This window comes from Pterocles gutturalis, unplaced genomic scaffold (genome assembly GCF_000699245.1).
Source record: "Pterocles gutturalis isolate BGI_N339 unplaced genomic scaffold, ASM69924v1 scaffold19093, whole genome shotgun sequence".
Taxonomy (NCBI): domain Eukaryota; kingdom Metazoa; phylum Chordata; class Aves; order Pterocliformes; family Pteroclidae; genus Pterocles; species Pterocles gutturalis.
This window is the reverse complement of record NW_010126004.1, coordinates 11601-27778: the sequence shown is the minus strand read 5'-3', so window position 1 is coordinate 27778 and position 16178 is coordinate 11601. Positions and strand designations below refer to the sequence as shown.

At 47.2% G+C, this 16178-nt stretch overlaps 1 protein-coding gene across 1 annotated transcript in view; it reads left to right on the top strand.

The window, feature by feature from the left end:
* Positions 1-662: 662 nt before the first annotated feature.
* The window catches only part of CAMTA1 (calmodulin binding transcription activator 1), a gene marked incomplete at its 5' end in the record, with an annotated part of 25291 nt that continues 9775 nt past the window's right edge, over positions 663-16178 (top strand). The window contains 12 exons of the mRNA XM_010078814.1: positions 663-802; positions 1025-1221; positions 1548-1626; positions 2455-2770; positions 3164-3687; positions 4822-5009; positions 5426-5672; positions 6143-6214; positions 7169-7189; positions 9959-10152; positions 10332-10406; positions 15355-15385. Of these exons, the coding sequence (XP_010077116.1) occupies positions 663-802; positions 1025-1221; positions 1548-1626; positions 2455-2770; positions 3164-3687; positions 4822-5009; positions 5426-5672; positions 6143-6214; positions 7169-7189; positions 9959-10152; positions 10332-10406; positions 15355-15385 (2084 nt within the window). The remainder of the gene's footprint in view (positions 803-1024; positions 1222-1547; positions 1627-2454; positions 2771-3163; positions 3688-4821; positions 5010-5425; positions 5673-6142; positions 6215-7168; positions 7190-9958; positions 10153-10331; positions 10407-15354; positions 15386-16178) is intronic.

The window sequence follows — 16178 nt, the reverse complement described above, 5'->3', positions numbered from 1 at the left end:
TGTGCTGCTTTTCAGCGTGATGTTACTGGACTATCGGAGCCCATACGCTGTGATTTCTGGTAGTTCTGTTCCTGGTGCTTGGCTGAAGCTGTTTTCCAAGAAAGGGAACCTGTCAGGGAGGGAGCAAGGGCCTCTTGAAAGGCTCCTTTTTCTAACCACAGAAAGAAGCAGAGAGGTGTCCTTCCTCCAGGGACCGTTGTTGCATGGTTTCAGGAGGCAAGCCAAGCTGAATTCAGGACTCTGGCAGAGCAGGGGGATTGGCTCTAAAATGGATGGTATTTTGACAGATTGGATCCTACTGAAATGCTGTCTGAATGGTTATATTTGCTTAGGGTTTACTTGTGTTTTCAAAGAAGTTGCGTTACCCCAATCCTTTATTGTGCATTACAGCTCAAATCCCAAGGGAAGGGATCCATCTTCTGCCTGCGTTTTTCATTTTTCTGTCTATATTCTTTAAGGAAGTTCTCTGGAATTGCAGTCAAAGGGCTCTTGCAGGAACTTGAAGAGCTAGGATGCTGCAGGGCAAGTGTCCCCCTGCGTTGCCGATCAGAGCAAATCTCCTGTGTGGCTGCCTGGTAGCTGCTGGGCTTTCTGCAGTAGGCTGCCAAAACCTGAGCGTTCTTTCCATGGAAATATCCTTATTCTGGCTTTCTCCAACCTAGATAACCAGTTCAGGATGTCAATATTGGAGCGACTGGAGCAGATGGAGAGGAGAATGGCTGAAATGACGGGCTCCCAGCAGCATAAACAAGGAGCAGGAGGCGGGAGCAATGGGAGTGGGAACGGAGGAACGCAGGTGCAGGTATGAAGCCCGCTGTGCCCAGACGTGGCAGCTTTACGCTTTCTTACCAGGGCTGGGGTTTGGGGGGGTCAGAAAGGATCTGGTTTGTGGGTGTCTTTAAGAGCAGTGGGCTTTCACTCGCATGTGCCGCTGTCTCAGTACTTCTGGAAGTGGAAGCCTGCCTGCGCAAGGCGGGCTGCAGCTCCCTGCAGTGGTTAAACTGGGATGTGTGTGGTGTTTCAGTGCGTTTCTGGGACTGGGACACTGGGCAGCTGCTTTGAGAGCCGCGTGGTGGTGGTGTGCGAGAAGATGATGAGTCGTGCTTGCTGGACAAAGTCCAAACACTTGATCCATTCAAAGACTTTCCGAGGAATGACACTGCTCCACCTAGCTGCTGCCCAGGGCTATGCTACACTGATCCAGACCCTCATCAAATGGCGGTAAGACCCAGCCCCTTGGACTCTTGGGGGTCAGTACAGGCATGGCAGAACCGTATGTAAGCTTTGCTTGGTCCAGATTTCTGGTTGTCCCTTACAAACAGCCCAGTCCCTGAACTTGTTCCTGTCCCCTGATCTGATGGGACAATCGCTGGATGGATCGTGCTCTTCAGGTCTCCAGTGGGGTCACCATCTGTAGTAAATAGGTGTGTCTCAGGCATACGCGTGGCCACTTCTTTGTGGTATTGTGCATTGGGTAAAGCTGTGCATTTAGGCAATAACCCTAATACAGCTGCAGAGCGTCATTTGTTCTGTTGTTTCTTTTACAGCACCAAACATGCAGACAGCATCGATCTGGAACTGGAAGTTGACCCTTTGAATGTGGATCATTTCTCCTGCACTCCTCTGGTAAGAGCAGAGTCTGATGACCCTCTGGAGTTCTTCCCAATGTGTTATTTTCCTAATGTGTTTCACACTCCGAAGAGTAGATGTGTCTTGTGCGTCCTTGCTGTGTAACTGGTAAGACACAGCACCATGGGCTTCCTGGCGTTCTTTTGAGAGAGACCACACAGAAAAAAAACTTGTAATTGAGTAACCTGAGGAAAGGTGACAGAGAGGTGGTTCTGGTTTGTGTTTTACCCGAAATCTAGTCTCCACTTTTGTGCTGGGGAAAGGACTTTACAACAAAGAGTTGTTCTCTTTGACTGATGGACTGTAAAGTCATTACATTTAAAGTCATTACAATACCTTGGTATTGGAATCATTAAATTCTGACTGCAAACTTAGACAAGCAAAAAGCTTGTCTTGCAGGTGGAACCCGAAGTGCCAGTTGGCAACAGCAGAGTGTTTTATTGTTCTCAACCTTTGGTCCTGTCTGTGTGTTTCTGATCTTGGAGGTTCCTTTGTGTATGAGGCTGTTCTGTCTCTGCGGTGGTGCCAATGTCAAAAAAAAAAAAAAAAAAAGGTGGTTACAAAATAAGAAACTGTCAAACCGTCAGCTTCACTTGGCAGATGGAGGTTTCTCTGTCTTAGGAGAGAATAGCACTCATCTGGTCCTCTGTAATGGCCTTTTGTTGGGATAGGATGCTTATAACAGCCAGTTGCTGGTTCAAGCATGTTATGGTTTTGCTTATCACAGTCATTTTTCCATGAGCTGGAGACCAGACTCCGCTGCATTAGCAAGAAGGGAAGGAGAAGGTGGGTTGCCCGATGGGTCAGTTGTCTTTTCTTTTTTAGATGTGGGCATGTGCCCTGGGCCACATGGATGCAGCCGTTGTGCTGTACAAGTGGGACCGCCGAGCTATCTCTATTCCTGACTCCCTGGGGAGGCTCCCACTGACCATTGCCCGGTCTCGGGGTCATGTGAAGCTGGCAGAGTGCTTGGAGCAGCTGCAGAGAGATGAGCAAGCTCAGCTTGGGCAGAACCCCAGGATGCAGTGCCCTTCGAGCACAGACTCCAGCACAGAGAGCTGGGTGTCCCAGTGGCACAGCGAGCTGATCGCCTCTCAGGAGCCTCAGAAAGGAGTCACGGTGATTTCCAGTACAAACACAGGTAAAACAATCCTGAGAGCATGCACTGCTTTGCTGACATGTGACATGTGAAAACCTGGGGGCAAGGAGCTTGCCTGGGCAGCAGATGCCACCTGTGGCCCTGCTGTCTGTGCTTAGTTCTTCTCTTGTGCGTCCTCTGCCATGTGCTCCATGCACTTGCATAAATATCAGGAAGAGGAGCGAATGCCTGCGTTAGAAAGACGTGTGTGTCTTAAGAGTGGTTGGGGTGGTATCCTCCCTGGGTGATAGCTACTCCCTTTGCACATACTGCCGGGGGTCCCAGAGCATGGCACCAACTTCTGCCTGCAGCTCTGTGGCAGGAGCTGTTGTGGGTCCTGCAGGGGTGGTAGGTTGTGTGTTTCCTTTTGACCGTTGATGTGACCGTTGTTTCCAGAGCTGAGACGACCAAGATCAGAACCTTCCAGTTACTACAGTAGTGAGACTCAGAAAGATTACCCTGCACCCAAAAAGCATAAGCTGAGCCCTGAATACTTTCAAGCCCGGCAAGAGAAGCTGCTTTCCACTGCGCTGAGCCTGGAACAGCCGAGCATCAGGAAGCAGAACGCCAGCTCCAAGCAATCCACCGCTGAGACAATCAGCCCCAGTGAAGGGATGACGGACTATGGCCGGGAGCTCTCCCAGCACATCCCAGAAGTTACTGGGTACCGGGGCTCTGGCAGCCAAGCAGGCATCAAATGGAACCCAAAAGACATTTATATTGGTGTGTCTGCAGTGCAGGTGGCAGGGAGCCAAAAGGGAGCTGCGCTGGGGAAGGACGCTGTGGCCCATCGGCTACGGCAGCGGGAGCAGATGAACGTGCTGATGATGGCTGACAGGGAGATGGTGGATGCAGAGCTCTTGTCCTACAGGGACAACACAGGGGAGGAGGACTGCTTACACCACATGGATGACTTGCAGGTAAACACACCTGTAGCACCAAGATCAGAACAAGGTGGCTGCCCGGAGGAGCCTAACTGTGAGAAACTTCTGTGGAGGCCTTTAGAGAGTCTGAATTGTGCCTTGCGAAAGGAGGTGGCCGTCCAGTCAGTGCATACTGACTGGTTACAGAGGGTATCCCTTCGACCTGGACTCAAAGGCATTTAGGGTCATGCACTGGTGTATGCTTTAGCGGTGCACAGAATGCACAAAATTTGCAATTTTGCAAGGAAAAAGGAAAAAGCAGAGCCTCTTGGTCACATCAGTAAATGAGACTCAGGTGGCCCTGTAGTCCGTGGGGAGCTGAAGCAAGCCCCATGAGGACGAGGTGAGCTGAGAGGGGCAGTGCTGTGGCTGCGGAGATAAAGAGTGGAGAAGGGGAGAGACAGTGGGTTTGGGAAAGGAGAAATCCCACCAGGTGTGGAACAGAGGAAATAAAAACACAGCAGAAGCAGAACAGATGAGAAGTAGTCGCTCGGGGAAAGAGACTGTGTTTGGTCTTCTGAGCAAAAAGAGTAATGGGAGCACAGCCTACAGGCACCGCCTTGGCATCTCTAAATATCCTCATCTTGTTGGTGTAACACAGGTGAAGCAGATGTTTGCAAAACCAAGAACTGTTGTCTGTTCTCTGTACTAAAAATCCCTGTGAACCTTGGTGGGTGGGGGATATGGTTCAGAATGATTCCTGGCAAAGCTGTGATCCCAAGGGTTTCTCCTGACGTGCCTTTATTGTCCTGTCGTGCTCTGTTGCACATCTCTGTGAAAAGTGGCAAGATTTCTTTTCCTTTGGGAACAAGATAGTCATGACACCTGTCAGTAGCGTACAGAAAAGGTCCAATGACATCGACCTTTCGCCAGATCTCCTAGGCTTCGTGTACACCCGATGAAAAAGCAGTCTGGGGAATATGAAACCCTGTGGTGCTTTGTCAGAAGAGATAGAAAAGCAAATGAGCTTTGGGTAATTAATTTCTCTCTAATGCTGAGACAAAGAAGAGACTCCACTTAGCACAAGTTCAGGGAAGATGGGGCAGTCTGTCTAAAGCTGGGCTGCAGCATGCAAGCGCCAGCCTCCTGCTACCAGGCAGCAAAAGGTTCCTCTCCTCTCCCCCCTCCCAGGTGAACATGATGACACTTGCAGAGCACATTATTGAAGCTACGCCTGACAGGATCAAGCGGGAGAATTTTGTGCCAATGGAGTCACCGCTGGTGGAGAGAACGGACAGCGCTGCCATGAGCACCACGATGAGCTGGCTGGCCAGTTACCTTGCTGATGTCAATCATCTGCCAAGTGCTGCACAGATCAGGTCAGTAAGAGCTGATGTTGCTCTGGGTTGTCGAGGGATGAGTGCTGGGCAGCGTGCTCTGGTGGCTTGGCCCACAGGTGCTGTTTCTTAGTGGGACTCAGTGCTGGTGTTCCAAGCCCAGCCACACTCTCGTGGTCAAACTCATTGTTGCCAGACAGCTGCCAGTTCATGGAAGAATGGGAGCGCGTGCAGCAGGAGGCAGAAGGGAAAAGTGGCCACGAGACCGGACGTGTCACTTCTCTTCCAGTGGCAAGTCCGTGCGATGCAGTACAGGCTCAGGAACGTGGGGGTTTGCTTGGAGAGAGGGAGGGGAGCATGAGCTTCTGCCTTGACCTCAGAAATGCTGTAGTCCTTATCTGTGATGCCAGCCCAGGTGCTTTGTGAGCCAATAATTCCTACTGTGATTGGTATTTCAGAAGTCTGTATAGCGAACCCCTGACCCCTTCTTCGAACACCAGCTTGAGCCCTGCAGGCTCACCAGTCAGTGAAATAGCTTTTGAGAAACCCAGCCTTCCCTCGGCAGCAGATTGGTCTGAATTTCTGAGTGCATCCACCAGCGAGAAGGTAGAAAATGAGTTTGCACAGTTAACTCTGTCTGATCATGAGCAGAGAGAACTCTATGAAGCTGCCAAACTCGTCCAGACAGTGTTCAGGAAATACAAGGTATGTAGCCAAAACATCCAACGTGTCCTTGTTAGCTGTGAGAGAGTACAATTCATTACAAAACAAAGCGTGGGTGATACCTACTCCCGGGACAAAAATACACTTTCTGTCATAACCTGTGCAGTGCTGCTAGCATTTGCTTGTTGATGTTTACCCAGCTACTACCATACTGGAGAGAACACGCCGTGCCATAGTGTGCCTTCTGTGCCAGAACACCACTCACAGAGCCCACTGTCCTCAAAATGTACCCCAGAGGCTCTGGCTAGTTGCCTGCTTGGCATAAAGATCCATTTCGAGGGTTTGTCCCTTATGTGAATTGACAGTAGAGACATCTCCAGGAAACTAGACCAGGTAGCACTGGTAGGAAAGATTAAGAAGTAGGTGCCCTGCAAGCCACTGTGAGCCCCTTAACATCATCTGTCCTGTGTTCTGGTGCACTCTGACTACTTGGACTTCTTTCCTTCACACAGGGTCGTCCTCTCCGGGAACAGCAAGAGGTGGCTGCCGCTGTTATTCAGCGTTGCTACCGAAAATACAAGCAGGTAATCAAGGAAGTGAAATTTTATGGAACACACATAAGTGCCATGAACACAGCCCTTTGTAATGTGAATTATCCCGCTGTTCCTCTTGTATGCTTTTCAGCATGCAATAGTGAAATATCCTGCTCAGGCAAAATTGAAAAGGGAAGAAAATTCATGTCCTGAATCTTAATTTTGGAGGGAATCCTTGAAAGGATTTTGTTTGTGATGATACCTGCATTTTTGCTATGAGATAGAGGCAGCGATGTATTCCATATTGGCCTTTTTGCATGCTATAGCCTGGTGAGACTATTCTCTGACTAGTTGCTTGCCAAATTTCATTGTGAAATTGAAGTTGCTTTTGCCTTTGATACAGGCAAACATGAAAAACAGGTAGTTTTATTTTGCACATACTAAACTTTTAAACTATGGGAAGTCACATCTTTTAGCTTCATGCGAGTTGTTCCAGGACTGAGACTGTTCTCCATACTTTAGTTGGAAACATGCTTTTAGGCTGAGTTCTCAACCCCAGAAAAAGAAGATACTTTGTCCTTTTTGGGTTTTGGTTGGTTTGGGGTGGTTTTTTTGGGCGGGGGAGGCAGGGGCTAGAGCCCACGTCCCTCTTTTCACTATACCCTGCTAGACTCAGGCTGTCTGATGCCTGGTGGCATGTTACATAAAGTGAAAGGCAAGGTGCCTGTGCTCTTTTACAACCTTCAAAAGCATCTATTTGGGAAGTTTTTCTAGTGTTAGGTGACTGCATCGTGATTCGCATTCAGCCTGTTGCACGGCTGTCATTCTGGAGCGATGCTTCCTGTAATAGGAAGCTTAATTCCTTTCAAAAACTGCTTGACAAACTGCTTTGTCTTGGATACTGGAATTGCTTCTTTTTGAAAGAAGATGGTTTGTTTTCTTAATTTTTTAATTCTTTATTTGCAGAGCTAACATTAACGATGTATTTTTCTGTTTCTCCCTAAGCTTACTTGGATAGCCTTGAAGGTAATACCAATACAAACACTATTTTGGAAACAATTCCCTGTGGGTCACTAACTTTCACATTCCATATAAACCAGGAGAATCTGGTGTTTAGAGAAATGTTTTAATAGCATCCACTAATAAATACCTGTGGTTGAGAAATCAGGGACAAACCAAACCTTATGGGAGATATGTAGGGGCTGCCATGCCACAGCATATCAATGTAGTACTACAACAACAACAAAAAAACCTAAAAAAAAAAAAAAACAAAACCAAAAAAAAAAGATCTCCTGCTTCTACAGGTACTGACATAAGCAGTGATGGGCTGAGGTGTGGGGAAGGTTTTGAAGCCATTTTCCTGAGGACAAGCTTTCCTTAGTTGCTGCTGATTTGCTGTCACTCGGTGATCTTTGCCTTTGCCTTCGGGGAGCACAGGAGAACATTTATCCCACCTGTGCAGCCATGTCCTCTGTGTTCTGCCTGCCTGCGAAAGTATTTTGAACTTTCATCCTTTATATACCTGTGCCCTGAGTTCCTAAGACTGCCGTCTCATGTGTGTTGCTCTCATACCAGAGCCACGACTGTTGATGCCAGTCTTAAATTGTTCGTGGCCAGTAATTCTCTGCTGTGAAGGTGGATTTCCCAGCTGTGCAATGTCTCACTCTCATCAGATACTAGGACCAGCTGGGCTTCTTTCAGAGCTACATGCAAGGCAAGGTGTTCTCAAGTTGTCCTCAGGGCAACTTTCCATCCATAGCAGCTCCCTCCTGCTCCGTGGCTTTGTATCAGTCAAGGTTCTGTCAGCACACATGAGCTGAGCTGTTGGGGCTGCGGTGCTGGCTGAGGCTTCCTGCTTCACGGGGGTTCGGTGACCTCTCCATTTCATCCTCTTCCCAGCTGGAGGGAAAGGGAGGAGGAGAGGGAGCAGCTCATGAGTTAAGGGGGTCTTAGAGCTGAATGCAAACATATCGGGGTCTCGTCTATCCAGTGACTCTTTCGTGTGCCTGATTTCTGTTACGTTACTGTCCCGCTGAGATCAGCACGGGCTTACAACGAGGTTTGAACGGTCAGAGCTCACATCACAGTTTTCTATTTGAACCCTTCTATTCAGGGGTTTGTAACTCAGCCACTGAAGTCCCATCTGGGCTAAAAATTTGAAGGAAAACCATGGCCAGCCCATGAGTGGACTTATTTAAAATAGCTAATTTAAAACCACAATCTGATCCATTCCATAAAAAATGTTAAAAAAAAAAAAAAGAAGGAAAACAAAAAACCCAATGGAAGTGAATCGTGGCAAAACATATCTGTACCTAAAGACTGCTTCAATTCCAAAAAGTGAAATTTGGTAAATGGTGGTCTGTGATGATATTGCTTTGGGGTGATGTTGGGGGGTGGTGTTCGTTTGCTTTTTGGGTCTTTTTCCCAATAGACAGGAAAACTCCATTGAGAGATGCTAGGACGTTGCCCTGTACAGGGCAGAGGCTGCTATTTCTGTGTCTCATCTGTCTGATAGTGTGAGCAGAAGTCATAGCTGATAAAATATCCAGGAACAACAGACGTAAGTTTTGAAAGTGTTAAAACTTTCAAAATAAGGTCAGTAAACACTGCAAACCTCTGTTGTACCGTTAGTTCAGGGGTATCAGTGCGACTTCAATACGTTATTCTACAGCACTACCTTTAAAAATATGCATGAATGGATATGGTTTCTGTTAAGTGGCCATCTATTTGCGTGCTTTAAATGGAAACAATTTAGAATAAAGAAGATTTTCTTGTTATGGGTTTGTACCTGCTTTATTTGAAATCATGAGTCTAGAAGCAGCGCAGTGCTAGAGGGAGTTTTGCATGTGTGTGACTGCTCATGCAAATTTGAAAGTTCAGTGGATGCTTGTTACAGACTTCTGATGAGATTTAGTTTTGCTTGTGGCAGACTCAATGTTAGACTTGCTTAATTAACTGTTGTGGTTTTGGGGTTTTGTTTGGTTTTGGTTTTTGTAAGTTAGAATCATATGTTATTCCACTTGAAGTGCTTGGATTTAAATGGATATACGAGCTTTCAAAACTTCTGCAGTATTGTGCTATGGCATAGAAAAAAGAACTGAGCTGTTAAAGTAATTGTCCTAGGAAAGTGGAGTACACTTGTGAACAGCAAATTCAGTTCTTACAAAAGTAATCTGTTCAAAAGATATTTTTAAATTAAGACAAAAGTGTATTTTGGTTTTCGTTAATTTGTTAGCATCTTGGAATAGTCATTCACACTGCTCTGTCCTTATAATCACTTGGGCATATTGTGCTGCTGTTGAGTCTTTACAAACCATGGTTGCATAGCAATGAGCATCCTGCACTTTGTAATGGGATTTCTGTAAGCAAGGGAAACAAACAGTTCCTCTAGGTGTAGTCAGTCGGTTTGTCTGTAACGCAGACCCACTGTGGTACAAATATGAAGCAACGTAAACACGACTCAGGATCAGCCTCAGTTGTTCCAAAGTTGCTCGTAGGCGTTAGCACGTACACGTAGAGCCTCTGCTGGCGAGGGGTTAAATAAAACCAATCCCATCCCACTGTTCCAGGGGCAGCTAGGCAGGTAGTTGCTTTCTTGATGCAGACCAGGTTCTGCACCTCATCTCACAGTTGTTCCAGGTTGCTGTCACCCTTTTCTCACACAGCTCCCAGCCAGCGAGTAGGTACTCATTGGCTTCTCATCATGTCTTAGTGTCACAAGAGCCTTCCACCGTAGGAACCTGCCTCCTGCTGGTTTTGTTGGAGTGCCTCAGCTTTTCTTTGTTTCTCTTGTAGTATGCACTTTATAAAAAGATGACGCAAGCTGCCATTCTTATCCAGAGCAAATTCCGAAGTTATTATGAGCAGAAAAAATTCCAGCAGAGCCGACGAGCCGCGATGCTGATCCAGCAGTACTATCGCAGCTACAAAGAATGTGGGAAGAGGAGGCAAAACCGCCGGGCAGCCACTATTGTACAACAGAAACTCAGGTGAGCGGTTGATGTGTTGGATGCTGCCAGAGTCTGTATGTATTGTTTTTACACTCATCGGGGCTGTGCTGTAATTTACAGGGAAAGGCCAGTGGTTTGTAGGATAATCGTTCTTGCATTTAGTATTATTCCCACCAGTTTTGCTTACACTTCAGTGTTGGGATTTTTTTTGTGTTTAGAAGCAGTCTGCTTACCAAGAAGCAGGATCAAGCTGCTCGAAAGATTATGCGGTTTTTACGACGCTGCCGCCACAGGTATGACACTATCTTTTGGTCTCTGCCCTTCATTGGAGCAATGTGACAGTGTTCAAGTGTGTCAGCAATGAGGGCAGTGTAAGGGATAATAGAATCAGCTCACTACAGATCTTTTAGTGAATAACGAAGCCTAGATGCTTCCAGGATACGCTGACAAAAATAAAATGTCTAAATTAGGGCTGTTGCTGAAAGAGAATCATGTTCAGCTCCATTGCTGATAGGGCAAAGCAGCCCAGGTTGTGTTGGGCAGACACAGAATAAAGAAACTTTGAGCAAAGCAAGGTGCGTAACTTTAACTGTTGGACTTGAGGAGGTCTGAAAAAAAACTTACTGAATCATGGCTACAGCTTGTAAGTGCTGCACAAAGCATTCATAGTGTGTGGAAAAGTGCAAAATACGACAACATCTAGTGTGTGCTGGAAATGCCTTTAGTTCGGTCACAGGATCATTTGGTGAACTCTCATCAAATAGGGGTTCTTCTTAATGTGGGTAGGTGGAATGTGCCAGCGGAGCAGCAGACAAGTTAGTTCACATCAGCTACTCCACACATACCCCAGTCAGCCGGGAGTGCAGCCACAGACGTGCATTGTCCCCTGCCAGCGTGGGAACCTGCACAGCTTGTCCAAGCACTCGCATGCAGCACTGGCGCTGCCATCCCAGTACTCTGCTGCATGCAGGGTGCTGGTTTTGATTTTTCAGTGAAAGGATCCTATATATGATCAAGTTGCAAACTGGAGCTTTGCCTAGACAAAAGTGAATTCAGATGTTTCTGACCGTGCTCCTTCCATTCTCGCCACACATGCATTCCATCCACCCGGGTGCTAGTCAGACCGGACGAGTTTCGAAGCATGTCTAGTTCAGCCCAGTGATGTTTAACAAGGAGAGTTCTGAGAGGCAGAGGTGCATTTGAAAAACTTGATTTTAGAAACAGACTTGGTCCTTTTTGTATGATTTTGGAGCTCCAGTTTGCAGGAGGTCAGTGGAACTCATGTTGTGGAAAGACATCTTACCTGCAGGTCCAGTGCAGAGTAACGTGTGGACAAGAAAGAGGGCTTTGTGGTTTCTAGACAATTCTAAATGCACTTGAAATAACCGCAGTTGTTCATGAAGAAGGCCAAGTGGCTTCTTGCTCTCAGCAGGGCATGAGGAGACTGAAAGGTTTGTTCTGTTGCGTTTGTTGGGCAGCAGGCGGAGGCTCAGAGCTTCTGCATCCTCTCCGATCTGCTTGAGATCCAGGCAGCCCCTGGGAAGCCACGTGCCCGTTTCCATCCGTGGAGGCTCTGGGGTTGACCTGCCAGAGGCTCTTACAGGCGGCTCTGGCACACAAGCCCAGAGAACAGCTCAAGACTATCTGCGTCCCTGGGTTCCCACCAGTGCCCAGGATGCGCTGTTCACTTCAACTCGAGTTAAGTCTCCAGCTGTCGAGTAACCTAGACTCTCCAGGGCTTAAATTGCCCGTGATTCCAGCAGTTTTTCTTGCTTCCAGCTCACTGCCTTCCTCTTTCTTGGCGTCTCCTGTTTCCTTTGTAGAGCAAGACCCTGCTCGTTTGCATCTCTGAAGTTTGCACACCAGACCCTTCCCTTTGCCTGTGGGCAGTCTCCCCTCTCTTCAGCAGCACCGTCGCTGCTGCTGCGCACCTCTGGGAGACGGTTTAGGTCTTGGGTATTTATAGACAGGAAATAAAAAGAAGTGGTGGGGGGGATCTGTTGTCCGTAGGCTGCTCTCTGGCTGCTGTCACACTGCGCAGTACCGGAGTTTCTGCAGCAGAGCGGTCCTGTCAGTGTCCGTACGCACTTTGTTAGCGGTTGTGGTTACTTGGGAATTTGTCCGTGGCTCTTGGCTAGCATGCAGCAAAAGAAAAAAGGTACTTATTTGCACCGAAGATGTTAACTGTGTTTCAAAACTGCATTGCTTTTCCTTCTGAAATAAAAATGATCACACATTCGTGGTCATGTACTTTCTCCAAGCAATCACGAGGGTTTAAAACTCTGTTAGTGTAACTAATGTTAATAATTGACACAAAGTTTGACCAGGAGCATTCTTGCATTGGCAAATGCTAAAAATAAAAACAAGACTTGCCAAAATGACAAAGCCAGCATTTAGAATCTGCCTGAAGAAGACATAAATTTACCAGCCTGCTAGATGTACAGAACTGTTTCAAAATGTGGCAGATTTGGGCCTCTTTCCCCATGTTTCTCTTGCTTGCCAAAGAGCTGTAACAGGCAGTTCCGAAGAAAGACATTTTCCAAAACACTTGGTGCTCCATGCACTTAGGTTGCATCTGTGATCCTGGGATCACACTGTGGGAGTATCTCACGCACCCTTGGATGCTCCGGACTGCTGGTACCCCACAGAGAGATCCGATCCTTGGGCTTGTTGGCACTCCGTGAAGAGCAGCACCGGTCAGGTTCTTAGAGCTTTGTTACCACATCGGACTGTGAAGAGAAGCAGATGGATGTCTTTTGCTTGTGTAAGCAACTGCAAAGAAAAAGTATAATACTGGAGGTGATACAGGTCTGCTTCTTGGAATGGAGTTTCGCTTGCTTCAGCATCTCAGCTGGCTCCAGACTGACCCATTTGCTTCCTCACCCCCTGCCCCGAGGGAGAGGTCCACAGATCTGCGTGCTTCCCGCACCACAGCCGTGTCCTGGCAGACAGCCTGCGTCTGTTCCTTCCCAAGCCTGGCTCCGCGGCCCCTTCTCAGCTGCCTTGTTCGTGGTACACGTACCCGGGAGTGTCAGGTGGAAGTCAAGGGAATCATGTCCTTCTCATCTGCTCCTTCTTCAAGCTTTCTAAATTTTCTTCTCTGTGTCTTAATAATTACGTTTATTCCTCACTGCTTGACTTTTCTTGCTTCCCTCCTTCTAAGGATAGAGTAATAAAACTTGGGCTGTTAAGTAAGTTTAAAACCACCTCTGTACAAGCCTCCTGATGATATCCATTCTGTCCGCTGTGCATCCTGAGTGACACTCACGTGGGATGTGGCTGGTACCTGGGCTAACAGCCCCAGGCACTGTTTCAGGAGTACCACTTGTTGGGATCCCCTTCTGGACTCCTCTTGAAATGCTCAAAATTAGCACACTGCTGCTATAAACAAGAAATTAAGAAAGCCCCAGGCACCCCAAAGAAATACTTCTGCCGTCCAAGCTCCTGAACATCCAGGGACAAGCCATAACAACTAACGAATAATGTTGTTTAATGTTCTGTAGCATAAAAATAGCAGTGGAGCCACTTGTTAAACCACAGTGCCTTGCCAGTACAAGGGATAGAAATTACAGATATTTCTGGAAAATCTGAGGGAGAAGAGAAAAGAGAGCATGCACAGGAACATCAAAGAAACAGGATCTTGTGCCAGATTGCTGTCATCTGATAGACACAAGTGGGGGAAGAGGCTGTAAAATCCACTTGCAGCCTGTCGTAAGGCTACTGAGCTAAGTGAAAAGGCAGTAAATTCTTGAAGTCCAGAAATTCAACCTTAAAAAAAAATGGACCTTTAACCTAGGTTTTTGTCCACGAGCAGATTCTGTGCTGGGCCAATAAACGACTCTTATTAAGAGCTTATTCCATAGCCTTTAAGCAAGGTTTACTCAGGCTTTCCCCTTACAACCACCTGGTTGGCTGTTTTTTTCCCATTTTAATTTTATTGAAGTCTACTTTAAGTCAGTTGCGAGAACTCTGTCAGCATTCAGAAGAGCTTGAATGGTCTTGTCCTGTTTTGCTTACTAGCGCAAAGGCCTGGTAGCGCAAACGTGATTCCTACCAGCTTGAGGACCCAGGGTGCATCAGCACGTTGGTCTTGTGTTTTCTGATCTCCTGACCTTAAGCTGTGGCCTGATTAGATGGTATTCCAGATGTTCTGAGAGTTAATGAGAGAGGCTCTGCGGTTGGAGCTCTCTCAGTAATGGATGCGTAGATGTTGATGAAAATAAAAAAATAAATGTAAGTTTTGTTCAAATGTGGTTTTAGAGAAGATATTGGAGCTCTAGCAGTGGTGTGTTGTCAGCTGTCATGGAGACAAAAGTGGTCATTCATCAGCAGCAGTCATTCTGATGGCCAGGCAGGTATCGTTTCCTTTTGACTTTGAAGAAAAATATGTATTTATCCATCTATTGTCACATTCTCAAAAGTCTGATGAAAAACATGCATCAGCCATAACACGGTATCAACATGACTTGCCATAGAAGTGTTGCTTGTTAAGAAGGAGAAACAGAAACTTCCTGGCCTCTCAGGAGAGCTTCGCCCATCCTCCCGTGGTGCCCAGACCCGCTGGCTGGCACGCGACTAACTTTCCACCTAAAACTTGCCCTTCCACCTGCTGCAGGTTGAGCTGTTTCCTGGCACAGTGTCCTGTGTGAGGCAGCATCAAGGGTTTGTGGATTTAACATCTTTGGAAAGACTCCAGCTACTTAGTGATCCCCAAATATGGCACATCTAGAGCCGCAAGAAATCCCCAAGCTCCGAAGTGGGTTTAGGTTTGCTGAGCTGAATCCGTGTTTGGTCCATACAGGCAGCTTTTGCTGGGAAGGTAACCTCCTGGTTCCTATTCCTTCTCCAATCTTAGGAAAATTTTACTCTGCTGAGAGGTATCTGCACCATTTCTAGGCTGTGATTATGATCTGCAGCGTTACATTTTATGGAGCAGCATTTGGAATGAGATAGAAAACACGATTTCTGCAAGGGAAGGCAGGATGCAGCTAGAAACGCCACGGGGATGACAATATTGGGTTTATTTTACTTGCTTGTTACTTCCTGCCCTGAGACACCTGAACACAGGACTGCTCTTCCCTGGTAAAGAGGAGGAGTCCAGTAGGCAGGTGTGGGAAGGCTCCTTTCTCTCCAGGCAAGCAGAAGTTCTGTCTCCTCCTCCCTGAAGTGAAGCTCTTGGTAAGGTACGGTGATTGCCATGTGTGTGCTAATAGCTCTTTGGTATTGTTTTGCAATCTGAAGCCCACTGGTGGACCATAGGCTGTACAAAAGGGTGAGTGTAGCTGCCTGCTAGCCAGTTCCTCTCTTCCATTTTAAATATTTTTGCTTTCTGCTTGCTTGCATGAGGCTGCAGCCAAGATATGCCAGTAAGTTTCACCTCCATTAATTCTATAAAACAGAATCCTGTATCAACTAACCCTACTGCAATGACTAACACTGCTGCTTTTGTGACAGGACAGAGCTCTGCAGTAGATGTCACCAATGCATGAATGTGTGAAAAAGGACATATATATTCATCATGGGCATGCTTAGGCGGCGGTGTCGGTGGGATATTTTTTTGATGTCTGGAATGGCTTTTAGTAGGTTTTGGAACTTCCCGGGGTCTGCACTCACACACATTCAATGAGTGACAACGTCCTTTGTCACGGGACTGCGACAGCATCCAGGCTAGATCGTAGGAGGCTGCAGTACAGATGCAGCCTGCTCTCGATGGTATTTGTTTCTGCCTGAGCCAGAGGGAAGCAGAAGTCTTTTCACACTGCTTTTTATTCCTAAGGTGGTTAAGCACCAATGCTTATCTTCTAGAAACTGGTCTTCAGTGAGTTACACATCTGGTACCTTGCGAGGGGCAGCTTTTGACAGCTGCTTCTCCCAGCTGCTAATCTGCGTATCAGGAAGGAAAACAAAAAATCTGAAGTGAAGGTGGAGATGCTGTAACGGTGTTACAGGAAGTGCCGAGGGAGCTGCTGTCAGGACTCTCATTCTCGGCGTGAGGAGAGTCCGCTTGCCATCGTGCTCGGTCGCGCTAGCCGGCTGGTTTGCTGCCCGGCAGCGGGTGGGATGTG